Source organism: Pogoniulus pusillus, chromosome 23, assembly GCF_015220805.1.
Source record: "Pogoniulus pusillus isolate bPogPus1 chromosome 23, bPogPus1.pri, whole genome shotgun sequence".
Lineage (NCBI taxonomy): Eukaryota > Metazoa > Chordata > Aves > Piciformes > Lybiidae > Pogoniulus > Pogoniulus pusillus.
Window position 1 is genome coordinate 13,959,789 of NC_087286.1, and position 12,725 is coordinate 13,972,513.

A 12,725-nucleotide genomic window follows, 5' to 3' on the forward strand; every position below is an offset into this window, starting at 1 on the left:
CCTGAGAGTGTCTACTGGTACGGCTGCAGGCCGTCCGAGGAAGGGGCTGTGCTCGCCTGTGCGTGCACAGACCGAGCTTAAAGTTACACCTTTGCAGGATGCAGTTAGACTGGAAAAGATCTAAGTGGCTGCCAACAGGGATGTGCTGGCTCCAAAGAAAACAACAATCCTCGTTAAAAATAGTGGGTGTGCCAGGGATAACGAACAAAGCAATCAGGACCCTTTATGGAATAAGGTAATGTGCTGGCTGCAGTATCTTCAGAACAAGAATTTAGTGCCTTGTAATGTGTTTTACTGAACGTAAGACTGAGAAGTAGGAACTTGTAAACTCCTGCCCCAGCCATGCTGCTCTCTAGGATGTGTGTCTTTATCATGCACACTCCACTCAGGGTGGGATTTACATTATCTAACTTCAGCTGTCTAAAATTAATTATCTAGGAGAAGTTGCTTGTATAAACATATTTCTGAGTTAGCTGAAGGGCAAGCCACCTGTGGAAAGAACTTCTGCTTATCCTAAATAAGGCTTCAAAACTGTATGCTGAGCCTTGCCCCAGCCTTAGAGAAAGCCTGGGTGATTGGCAGCTGATTTTTTGAGTACTGAAGTTAGGTCTGATGACTTCCACCCTATTAAAGTCAAAATCTTGTCCCACTGAAATTTAAAGCAAGATTCCTGTGTGTTTCAGTAGGATGAGGATGTGTCCTCTACTTCTCTGTTTGAGAGAATTTCTTTCTCTTATTTGAAGAAGAAAACATGCTTAAGTCCCTGAGCCCCCAGATCCAGCTGAATACCACCACCCATGCCCCATGGTGTATTACACTGCCAAGTGCTGTACTCGTTAGTGCTAAGTGGGAGAAAAAACAACTCTTCTTGCTTTGTGGTTAATCTCTTCCTGATCCTTACCTTGCTCACAAACCTGCTGCTTTAGAAAGGTAATTAGTATTTGTAAAGGCATGAAAGCCTGTGTTTATTAGTAAAGGCAATGTGCGTTGAATGCTTAGTCCTAATCACAGAAACATCCAGGCTGGAAATGCCCCTCAGCATCACCTATAACTCTACTCTACAGGATTCACCTTAAACCATGTCCATAAGCACCACATCCAAACGACCCTTAAACCAGAGTTGGTGATTCTGCTGCCTCCCTGGGCAGCTCGTTCCAGTGCCTGACCACTCTCTCCATGAAAAACTTTTTCCTGATATCCAATCTAAACCTAATCAGCCTCAGCTTGAGGCCATTTCCCCTTGTTCTGTCTCCATCAGAATCATGTGTGCTACTGCTGTGTTGCACAGGTAAGATTCATAGAGTAGTTTAGATTGGAAGGGACCTTGAAGAGCCTCTAGTTCCAACCACCCCTGCCATGGACAGGGACACATGCCCCTAGACCTGGACCTCCTCCACGTTCCTTTTATGCTGAAGGCACCACAACTGGATGCAGTCATCCACTTGAGGTCTCATGAGAGCAGAGGGGCAGAATCACCTCCCTTGTCCTGCTGGTGCAGCCCAGGACATGGTTTGCATTCTGGGCAAATCCAACACAACTCATCACCAGTCTGACAAAACTTGTTTGCTGTTTGAAAAAAATAACACTAAATAAAAGCTTTTGTCCTTAAAGTTCTATTAAAATGCTCACCATCTGTTTTAAACTCACAGTAGCAAGGAAATCCAGTGTCTGGAAAGCTCCTCTTAACTCATGCCATTGTGCCCCATAGATGGAAAACCTCTTTGCATCTAATAAAACAATGCATGCCAATAGAAATCTCAGCTCTATTGGCAAGTTGTGTAGTTCTTTATTGCTATATTCTAGATCCAGATGCTTTGGCAAGGCATATCTTCCTTCAGGAGTACTGCTTGAGAGGTCCTGTATTGATTGCCTTTGCAATTACAGATTGGACCATGGCAGTCACTAAAGACAGGGAAGCATTTTGATTCTGAACTGTATGGGCTCATTCTTGCCTTTAAAAACAAACAAACAAAAACCCCAACTGTTTTTACTGTCTGTATATTTTTGGCAGTGCAGCACAAATAAAAGAGATTAGATGCGCTATTAAGGAAGCTAACCAGACATTTCCAGTCTTCATGTGAGACATTCAGCAGTTAAAATACTAGAAGGATGGTCCAGCCCCAAATTCCAATAACTGCAGATCAAGACACTGATTGTCATTAGTGTGGCTGTTGCTCCACTTCATACACAATTGCCTTTGTACTCAGAGCCTGTGACTAGACACAGCTCAGACTAATTTGTCTTAATTCAGTTTAGCTACATGGAGGCAGCTTGTAGGTGGGCTTATATTTAACATTAAGCAAATCAATTTAGTATGTGCTTGCAGCTTTACAGGCACAGAAGAAGGCTCTTTCTGTTGCTTTTTCTGGCACACCCTGGTCCAATTCAATAGCCCACTGTACAGTCACCTTTGGAGATACATTTTTAATCTCTGAAACTCATAGGTGGCAGTTGTGATATTTTTAGTAGTCTTTTCTTAGAATCAGCCAGGTTGGAAGAGACCTCCAAGGTCATCCAGTCCAACCTATCACCCAGCCCTATCCAATCAACCAGACCATGGCACTAAGAGCCTCATCCAGGCTTTGCTTGAACACCTCCAGGGACAGCCAATCCACCACCTCCCTGGGCAGCCCATTCCAATACCAATCACTCTCTGTGAAGAACTTCCTCCTAACATCCAGTCCAGACCTCCTCTGGCACAACTTGAGACTGTGTCCCCTTCTTCTGTTGCTGGGTGCCTGGGAGAAGAGACCAAGCCCACTTGGCTACAACCTCCCTTCAGGTAGTTGTAGAGAGCAATGAGGTCTGCCCTGAGCCTCTTCTTCTCCAGGCTGAACACCCCTAGCTCACTCAGCCTCTCCTCATAGGGCTGTGTTCCAGGCCCCTCACCAGCTTTCGTTGTACAGGTGGATCCAGGTCTGCCATCAAGGAGATGTTTGGGGAATTAATGGTATTTACTCTGACCAGCAATGCTCAAGGAAACCAGATGATCATCTGTGGCTGTTTCCTATCTCCTGTTGCATCCTCATTCTGTTGTGGTTTGTTGATGATTTATTCAATAACCTGTATGCATTCACTGATGGCAGTGAGTTTAGTGCACATGCTTTTCTTTAATTTTGCCTGATGCTTTTCTCTTTCAGTAGTATAATTAGCATAAGGTGTTTAAAAGCTATCAGCCTGACACTTGTGAGGTATTTACCTTGAGCGAGCATGCAGCTGGCACCAGACTCTTTTCCTCTAACTTGCAAGGTTTGTAACCACAAAGCCTGATTGAGGATAGGATTCCCAGCCTTAGGAGAATGTAGCTATTAAAAAAACGTTAGGAGGAAAACAAAACCAAGGGTGTTACCTTCCTCACTGAGAGGGAAACTAGCTGAGAACATATAAGTATCACAGCTTTGAGTTTTAGACATGTAGTGTGAAATAGGAGGTCTTCCCCTAAGATAAGTTACTCCTACAAACAAGCAATCATGTCAAAGTGTCTGTGGAAATCTTTCCTATCTTGAGAAAGCTTTGAGTTCCCTGTCGTGCAGGAAGTGACAGGCTGCTGCAGGGAAAAGACTGAATTCTACAAGTAATCACAGAGTGTGCTGGATGCATTTTTCTTTCAGCTTGATTTTTGCTTATTTAATTGATGTTTGATGTGCAGATACAGTTCACCCAAGCAGGAGACTGAAAAAAAAAGGTATGTAGTGCCATGTGATAGTTCCATCGGTTTATTCATACCCCTAAGAGATGCTCGGTCTGGGTTGTTGGATTTTTGGTGGTTTTTTTCCATGCTGAAACTTCACGTTCATAAATAAAATTTAGGTTTCATGCTTTGCTAGACAGTAAAGATCCAGTGACAGCTGCTACTGCCTGTCTCAACCACTCTGCCTTCAGTTTCCCTTGCCCACCTTATAGGCAAGGTGAAATATAGTGTCCCTGTGGCTTGAGCCCTCACAGTCTTTAAACTACAATACAGAGAAATGCTTTGCAGCTACAAAGATGATTGCAGTGCTGTGTTCCAGGGGAAAAAAGCAACAATAAAACACAACCAGCAGCACAGAATCACAAAGGAACAGATCTGACACCGTTTGACATAAATGAGGATCTTTCAATTCACTTCAAAAGCATTTAATCGAACCTGTATTGCCTCATTTCCTAGTTTTGTTTCAAAGTAGCCTTTAGACTTAGAGATGAGAACTAAACTCTTCTCCTCTCCTTGCTTCATGTTTATGACCTTGGCTTTTGTAATAGTAGCATTTTCCTGCAGGATGATGATGAAATGTTTCTTCTCATAGTGACACATACAATCATCTTCACGTGGGAGGAACGGTATTTACAATGTACTACCAGACTTTCTCTTTAGCTCACTAGATTCCTTCATCTGCGTCTTATGGCTTATTACCAAACGCTGCGAGAACACAAGGAACACCTACACCTCGCTGCAAACACAAATGGAATGATTTAAAAGACATAGTCTTTAGAAGTCTGCCTCAAGTGTTCCTTGGGAGAAGAGGGATTTTGTTGCAGCCACACTTGTGCTGAAAAGATGATAAGCATAAGGGAATGGAGCATCTCTCCTATGAGGAGAGACTGAGGGAGTTGAGGCTTTGCTGCTTGGAGAAGAAGAGCCTGAGGGGTGACCTCATTAATGTTTATAAATATGTAAAGTGTGAGTGCCAGGAGGATGCAGCCAGGCTCAGCTCGGTGATGCCTGAGAACAGGACAAGGGGCATTGGGTCCAAGCTGAGGCATTAGAAGTTTCATGTAAATACAAGAAAGATTTTTTTTCCCTGTGAGGGTGACAGAACACTGGAACAGGCTGCCCAGAAGGGTTGTGGAGTCTCCCTATCTGGAGATATTCAAAACCTGCCTGGATGTGTTCCTGTGTGATCTGCTGTAGGTGATCCTGCTCTGGCAGGGGGATTGGACTGGATGAGCTTTCAAGGTCCCTTCCAGCCCCTTTGATTCCGTGAATTGTAGTCATCAAGATGACATGATAGATAAGTTTAGGTGAAGATGTTTACTGGTGGGCAAGCCAATAAAAAGTCATGGCTGAAATGTTTTAACTCCTGTTTGCACAGCATGGCAGAGTTATTCAGCAGCCAGCCCAGTTGTATAGGGGTCTCTGTAGCATGTGTTTGGTTTTAAGCATTCTAGCACTGTGACTCTGATAGCAGTCAGGGTTTCTGGAAGTAATCAGTGAATCCCAAGCCTGAACAAAAGTGCTAATGCAGTACCAAGTTCCTGAGTAAATAAACGATTGCTAAACAAAATCTTTTTAACAGCATTGACTGTCTGTGTCAACATCGTGCTTCCTCCACGAGTCATCTGGTCAGCAGCACTCCTGCTGCACAGAAGAGGTCATCCACTTCCTACAGCTCTACACCACAGACCGAAGGTTTGTTACAGAAGACACTGCTCAGGCTTTTCTGCGAGCAGCAGGAGTTGCATTTTTTGGCAGGATTAAAGACAACAATCAGAAGGTAAGAAAATCCTGATGGGCATATTTGAGGGTCTGCAAAAAGCCATGAAACAGCTGTGGATTGTGGCAGCTTCAGTGGCCATCAGATGATAGTTAGAAGCAGAGCATCTTGTTTGTTTTCATATATATAGAATCATAGAATCAACCAGGTTGGAAGAGACCTCCAATATCATTCAGTCCAACCTAGCACCCAGCCCTATCCAGTCAACTAGACCATGGCACTAAGTGCCTCATCCAGGCTTTTCTTGAACACCTCCATATATGTAATTTTAACCCGTGGGAAGGATGCTTCAGGTATTTTGTATGTTGCAGATTAATAGGAAATAGCTGACTGCATGTGAAAAGAAAGATCTCCTTACCAGTACTAATTTGGTTGTTGCAAATATCCAGCACTGCAGTAAACCCCACAGATTTCAGACATGTTCAGAACTGGATCCAAAACCAGGAGGATGCCTGCTTTTAGCTTAGGTGTAAGCAAGTAGCCTTTCTTCTGAGGATTTTTTGGATCAGATGTAGGAAGCTTCTTGATTTCATTGCTAGTAATTAAGTAGAAAGCTTACAATAAACAGTTCCTCTGATAGTTTTTTTTGCCTAGGCGTTTGGAAACAGCTTGCCCCAAATTTACCATCCATGGTTTGGTCCTGATTCAGCTTGAATGTAAACAACAGGGTCAGCTTTTTAGTGTCTCCTCTTCCCATGGCTTAGTTAAACTTCTTATGTCTTCTTGTGGTTCTTTTCAGAGTCCAGGCAGAGACATTTAACCTTCTTCTAATACAAATACAGTAATTTTCCTCTGTCATCGTAATGTAAGATTTTGGGATGAATCACTTCCCAAATTTCCAACTAATAACTTATTATTTTCCACCAATATAACACGTAGGTGGATAACATTCCATCACCAGTGACTGTAATCACCTTTAGCCCCAATTCAGCGTCCCAAGTTCTGGCTTGATTAAGCATTTGCCGCTTCTATTTCATCCTTTCCTGACAGAGATAACTTTGTTTTAATTCAAACTGTCACACTCTGGAGTTCAGGAAGGACATGAAAATGTCAGGTAATAATCCCTCCTCAATCTTGTGAGTAGTTAACACTGCTAATATGCAGAACCATTAGTATGTTGGCGTGATTTTAACTTAATCATCTGCAGCAGCCCAAGCTTTATTGAGATCCGTTAAAGCCAATCTGGATAAGCGTCGCCCATCTTCACTCTGCTTTCAGCGCTTAGCAAAAGGCACTTTTAATCTTGCAACTTTTCCTATACCTTGATGATTTTATTGTAAATGTTTTTCATCAGTAGTTTTGAACACTTTATAGAAGCAAATACACTTCCCCTCCTCCCCCCAAGGTATAATAACCTTTTGTAAAGCAATCCAGATGCAAACAGGACCTCTGGTTGGGTAGTGCCATTTCTGGATGTTTGACTGTCATGCTGGCATAGTTAGCCCTGCAAATAATCAGAATAACTGCCTACATTAGTATGTTAGACAAATAATCAAAAGCTAAATAATGCCTGAAGGAATTGAGCACACATAAATAGTAAATGTTTTTATGTCCCCACCTTTCCAAATGTCTTTGTCTCTAGGAGGGTAATATCTGGTACCTCATTCCTCATGAATGTTTATAAATATGTAAGGGGTGAGTGCCAGGAGGATGGAGCTAGCCTTTTCTCAGTGATGCCCAGCGACAGGACAAGGGACAATGGGTATAAGTTGAGGCATAGGAGGTTCCATGTGAACCTGAGGAAGATTTTTTTCACAGTGAGGGTGACAGAGCACTGGGACTGGCTTCCCAGCGAGGTTGTGAAGTCTCCCTCTCTGGAGATATTCAAAACCCACCCAGATCTGCTCTGGCAGGCAGGCTGGACCAGATGATCTTTAGAATGCCAGGAGCTGAAAAGGAGTTCAGATACTATGATTCTGTGATTCCCTCATTCCTTCTCCAAATGGAAGCATTGAGGAGGATTGCATTTGCCCCAAAAGTTAAAACTTCAAGGAAGAAGCTTTACCTTTTAAACAGCTAAATATTAGACATCTTTTTTATATATGAAGGAGCTAAAGGTAAGGTCTCCAAGGCTTTGCAATTGAGTTTTTCTTTACATCTTCTCTTAGATGATCCCATCATTCTAATTCAGCAGGATGCAATTGTTGGTGTAGTACATCCATCCACCCACTACCTATCTTCTCTGACTTCTTTTATCCTTTGAATCATTGGGGTTTTGTTCTATAGCATGTCAGTAGCAGTGTTCAGCACAAGTTCACTCTGTTATTACTTGAATGTACTTGTTTGAAATGCATGACACCTGCCATCTCTGTACCTTCAGTAACAATGACTAAACACAGCCATAGGGCAGTTTTGTAGCTGATGAGTCCATTTATCAACAGGAGTAAATGACACACTCTTGTTCCTGAGTCTTTGTAAACAGTCAGAGCAAGGACTTCAGAGATGAAGACATTTTCTGGGCTGAGCACTGCAGCGTGGTGTACATTACCCAGCTCTCTATAAAGTGACTGCAAACATGATACGGTTTCTATTCACAGATCATCTGCTTGGATTTCTGAAGCCATTTAATCTGAACTGAATCCCACTTGAAAATCTTGATCTTTCTTCACTTTCCCTCATTATGTTTGTGGCTTGCCTACAACAGCAACACATTTAAAGCAAATATTTCACTTTTAAGCTTGCAACCCAACAGCAAACTAATAGTCACTAACTCATAGCTTGGCTGAATTAAAGTTGTTTCCATGAGTTTGTGTGAACACAGAACTGATGAGATGCTAAGTTTTCCTTATGGGAAATCAGACCAAGGTTGTAATCAGCCTTCTCTCAACAACCTTTCAAGGTGACCTGAGGTTCTGCTCTGAGGGTTTTTTCCCACTTTGGCATTCCTTAGCTTTTTTTTTTTTTTTGGCACAATTATTTTGTTTCTCCTTTTCTCACTGACTCCCTGGGCTTTTGCCATATCAGCTGTTCTCATGCAGTGCCCTTACGTGGATGAGCAGTAAACAGCCCACTCTTCATCTCTACCATCATTTCCCACAGGGGTTTTCTAGAGCTGTAGGAACAGCTAGAAGATCCACTTCAAAAATGCAAAGTCTTTGACTAAATTGCCACAATTAACACATTTGCTTTTCCATTTCTGTGTGCCACAGTTTCCAGTTTTCCTGATAGCAAATATTTGGATTCTCTGATGCACTGAAGCCTGCAGGGGAGACTTCAGTGCTGTCTGCAGCTACCTGAAAGGAGGTTGTGGAGAGGTTGGTGCTGGTCTCTTCTCATAGGTAATTAGTGACAGAACAAGAGGGAATGGCCTCAAGCTGAAACTGGGTAGGTTTAGACTGGACATTAGGAATTTTTTTTTCCCTAGAAAGAGTGGTCAAGCATTGGAATGTGCTGCTCAGGGAGGTGGTGGAGTCACCAATCCTGGATGTGTTTAAAAGTTGTTTGGATGTGATGCCTGGGGATACGGTTTAGGGTGAACCTTGTGGAGTAGGGATATTGATTGGACCTGGTGATCCTGAGGGGCTTTTCCAACCGTAATGTTTCTGTGATTCTGTGTTACTGCAAGATCTGCCTCCAGTAGCACTCTTGAGGTCCCACAGAATTAACTAGGACCTCAGAGTTAAGAGTAATCTTCACCCTGCTTCATATGTTTTGAATTCCTTATGCTAGGAGGGGGAAAAAAAAGGTGAGTATTTCAGAAGTAAGCTGAGGTCATTCTTTGCAAAGTATGCCTTTAATTTAAACCCCACTATTCTGGCTAGTACTTGGAACAGCTCACAGGTATAGCAGGAGTTAGTCCTGTCTCCCCAGAAGGCATGCAGCTTTCTTGATTGTTAGCACTCAAAAGTTAGGAATCCTTGTAAAAGCTGGGATTCATTCATTCATTTGGTGTTTCTAACACATCTTTTTCCCTGCAAAAAAACATATTTTTTTAATTTCCTTTCCACTGACACAAAGTCATTAGTGTTTGCTCATGAAAAACTATTTAGCAAAGATTAAGTCTCTGGAATTCATGAAGGATCTGGTTATGAGGGATCAAGTTTAATATCAACGAGATGAAAAGTTTACCAGGAACTGATTCTAGTTATTTCTGCTCTAGCTTTGTAAAAGAAAGAGGATGAAAGGCCAAATTCTCAACTGTTATAGATTGGCCTTGCTTCACAGAATGAAATGGAGATGCATTCCAATGAACACCAGCTGAATATCTGGCTTTGAGATCATCAAAGCTAGTGTGTATTAACCCCATGTGGTTATTGGCCACACATTTCCCACTATGATGTGCTGATGTGAATGCATTAAATATCCTGTTGGGAAATTAACTATTCATATTATTGAGAGACATTAATCCTTACAATAGAAGCAATTTCCCTGATGGAGGTATGGCAAAAGGAGGCAGGGGTGGGGGGAAGAAATTTGGGAACTGGAAGGTATCCTAAGGATTTAATGCAGTGTGCCCTAAAGTTTCACCAAGTGGGATGTACACTTAGTGGGAAGGGCATATTTACTTCAATTAGAGGTGATGGGTGCGTGTCATGGAGGGCCCATAGGCCCAAAAATAGGCTTATATATGCCTTGCCTGGACATGTTTTTCTGCCCAAACCAGAGGTAAACACTTAAATGAGCACAAAGGGGCACATAGGCCTGGTGCCATAAAGTCTGGCCTGCCCAGGGTCTATAATGTGGTTGTGTAAGGTAACCACACACGCCCAGCTCATGTTTACTGGGTGCTAGACCCGCTCTATCCCCATATTTGGGAGGTCCAGGCTTGTGGATTTTGCCTATTATGGTATGTTGTGGCTAACTGCCATAAGCTGATTGGTCATTTTGGTGTCCAAAGGGTCATTAATCTCGGCCCACATTTGATAAAGGAGGATACACACCTCAACAAGGTGCTCACTCGTTCTCATTATTAGGCTTAGACTCACCCGCACTGCCTTTTGCTGATGCCTGCTTATTGCCTCCCTGGAGCCTCACCCTCAGGGCTCACCCGCAGTGCATCTACCTTTCTCTACAGAGACAGAGTCCCCCATGGGCTCCCAGTCAGCTGTGCACACTTGCACACCACTGTGGTTGGTGAGTTACCAGGACTAGATCCTGTACCGCCTGCTATTCTCTATGGAGCTCAGTCTCCCGTGCAGCCGTGTACCCTATTGCACGCCCTCTGCCTTATTATTGCCTGGTGAACCCCAGACAGGTTACCAGGAGCAGGCCCTGGATTGTCTGCATGCAATCATCCTACATGGCCAGTGTGAGACCGTGCTGAGACTGCACGGCATCGTACTCCTTCTGCACCTGAGGTCCTGCCTAAGAATCCCTGGACAGATTGTCCAGAAGAAGCCAGGAGAACAAGGACAGAGACTGTCCTTTCCCCAGAAGCTGGGAAGATTCTCCTTTCCCCTGAAGCCAGAGGATTCCAGCTTCAATATCCACGGGCAGACTCCCCTGAAGATTGGACACTTGTAATTGGCTGTGATGTAGCCCCAGAGGGTGATTGATAATTAGTAAGAATTTGTGAGCAAATGCTTTAATGCCTCTGTAATTTCTATTGCCTCCTGCTATTGCAGAAAGAGCTTCAGCCCACCTACTGGGCAAGCAGCATATTGACCCCAAGCAGTATTTGCCGTGGGGAAACTCCCCTCTCTGTTTATAGTTTGAATGCATGCTAGTTGTTAACAAGTTACTGCTTGATATTGTTCCTAGAATGTCTTTCATAACCGTGTGGAACAAATGTTAATATTAAAACTTAGTGGTTGGGGGTGACTAGAGTTCAGAATATTGAAATGAATGAATTATCTATTTGTATAGAATATCATCTTGCACCAATTAATCTCTCCCCTCCGCCACAATTGGCACAGGCGGCAGAACCCCCTCCGCGACAGTCTGCACTTTAGCAGGTAGTTTTCAGGAGTGTGCCTGAAAGCAAAGCTGGCTAAAACCAAACCTGTGTTTCAGAGCACCAGAACTGTGCATTACCACGCTGAATATGAGAGCAGAAGCAGATGACTTCTCGCCGGTCAATGCCTGTGGAGGACTGTGAGTATGAGATTCAAATATATTAAAAGCCTTGGTGGCCTCCATAAGGGAAAATAAATGACATGTGAGAAGAGAAATGGAAAAGAAAATGGGTGTGTTTGCTTTTGCTGGTCTTCTTTTTTCTTATTGCACTTTTATTTCCTGCTCAGATAATCAAAAGAAAACTATATATAGCTTAGAGCAGACTTTATGACAAAAGGAACTTGATTTGATGTTGTCTTTATTACCAGCAGCTTTTAAAAAGCAGCCCTGTATATCATGAACTAATACTATGGAAAAATTTGGGCCAGTGCAAAGACCTTTACTTATTGCTATCCACAGGGAATTTATTTATTATTTGCTTCATTATTTTGTTTGGTTTATTCTTCAAGCTGTAATTACATCACTGGTTCCTTGATGTCAGCTGAGGGGTGAGCTGTAGGTTCCAATATTACAGTGAGAACCCAGGGTAGCTTCAAGAGGAGGCTGGCTAAGCTGATAATTCAGCAGTTCCCTATTGTTCCTTTCTGCAGCTGATACGGTTTAAGCTAACAACAACAATAAAGTCTTTTAACTATTTGCTAAGTCCTGGTGAGCAGTGTGAAGCATTGTCACCTGCCCACTTGCAGTGGTTGGATGATTCCACCACTTTTACTCCTTTTTCCTCACCCTGAGGTTACTCATTTAACAGGAATGATGGACTTAGTGTAGGAAACATTCCTACAGCAACTGGAAAGGCTCTTCTCAGGTCTCCTTACATTCAAGTGATCTCTGTGATACCACTGCTTCCTTTCTCACTGAGACAAAAAGTAATTTGAAAGAAGAGTTCACACAGAGTCACCAAAATCCAAATTAAGATGTCCTGGACCGTGCTGATGTGCTCCCTCAACCCTTTCTAAGGATCACAGGATATCAGGGGTTGGAAGTGGCCCAAAGAGATAACTGAATCCAATGCCCCTGCCAGAGCAGGACCATACAATCTGGATCAGGTCACAGAGGAACACATTCAGACAGGCCTTGAAAGTCTCCAGAGAAGGAGACTCCACAGCCTCTCTGGTGAGCCTGTTCCAGTGCTCTGGGACCCTTAGAGTAAAGAAGTTCCCCCTAGTGTTGAGCTGGAACCTCCTGTGCTGCAGCTTTCATCCATTGCTCCTTGTTCTATCCCAGGGAGCAAGTGAGCAGAGCCTGTCCCCCCACTCCTGATTCCCAGCCCTCAGATATTTATAAACATTGATTAAATCT

General features: G+C 43.1%; 1 protein-coding gene across 1 annotated transcript in view; it reads left to right on the top strand.

Moving 5' to 3' along the window:
- PARD3 (par-3 family cell polarity regulator) overlaps positions 1–11,593 on the top strand; it is a 456,724-nt gene extending 445,131 nt beyond the window's left edge. Inside the window, exons 25-26 of the mRNA XM_064162594.1 lie at positions 5,274–5,471; positions 11,424–11,593. Coding sequence (XP_064018664.1) covers positions 5,274–5,471; positions 11,424–11,508 — 283 coding nt within the window. The 3' untranslated portion in view covers positions 11,509–11,593. The remainder of the gene's footprint in view (positions 1–5,273; positions 5,472–11,423) is intronic.
- Positions 11,594–12,725: the final 1,132 nt, after the last annotated feature.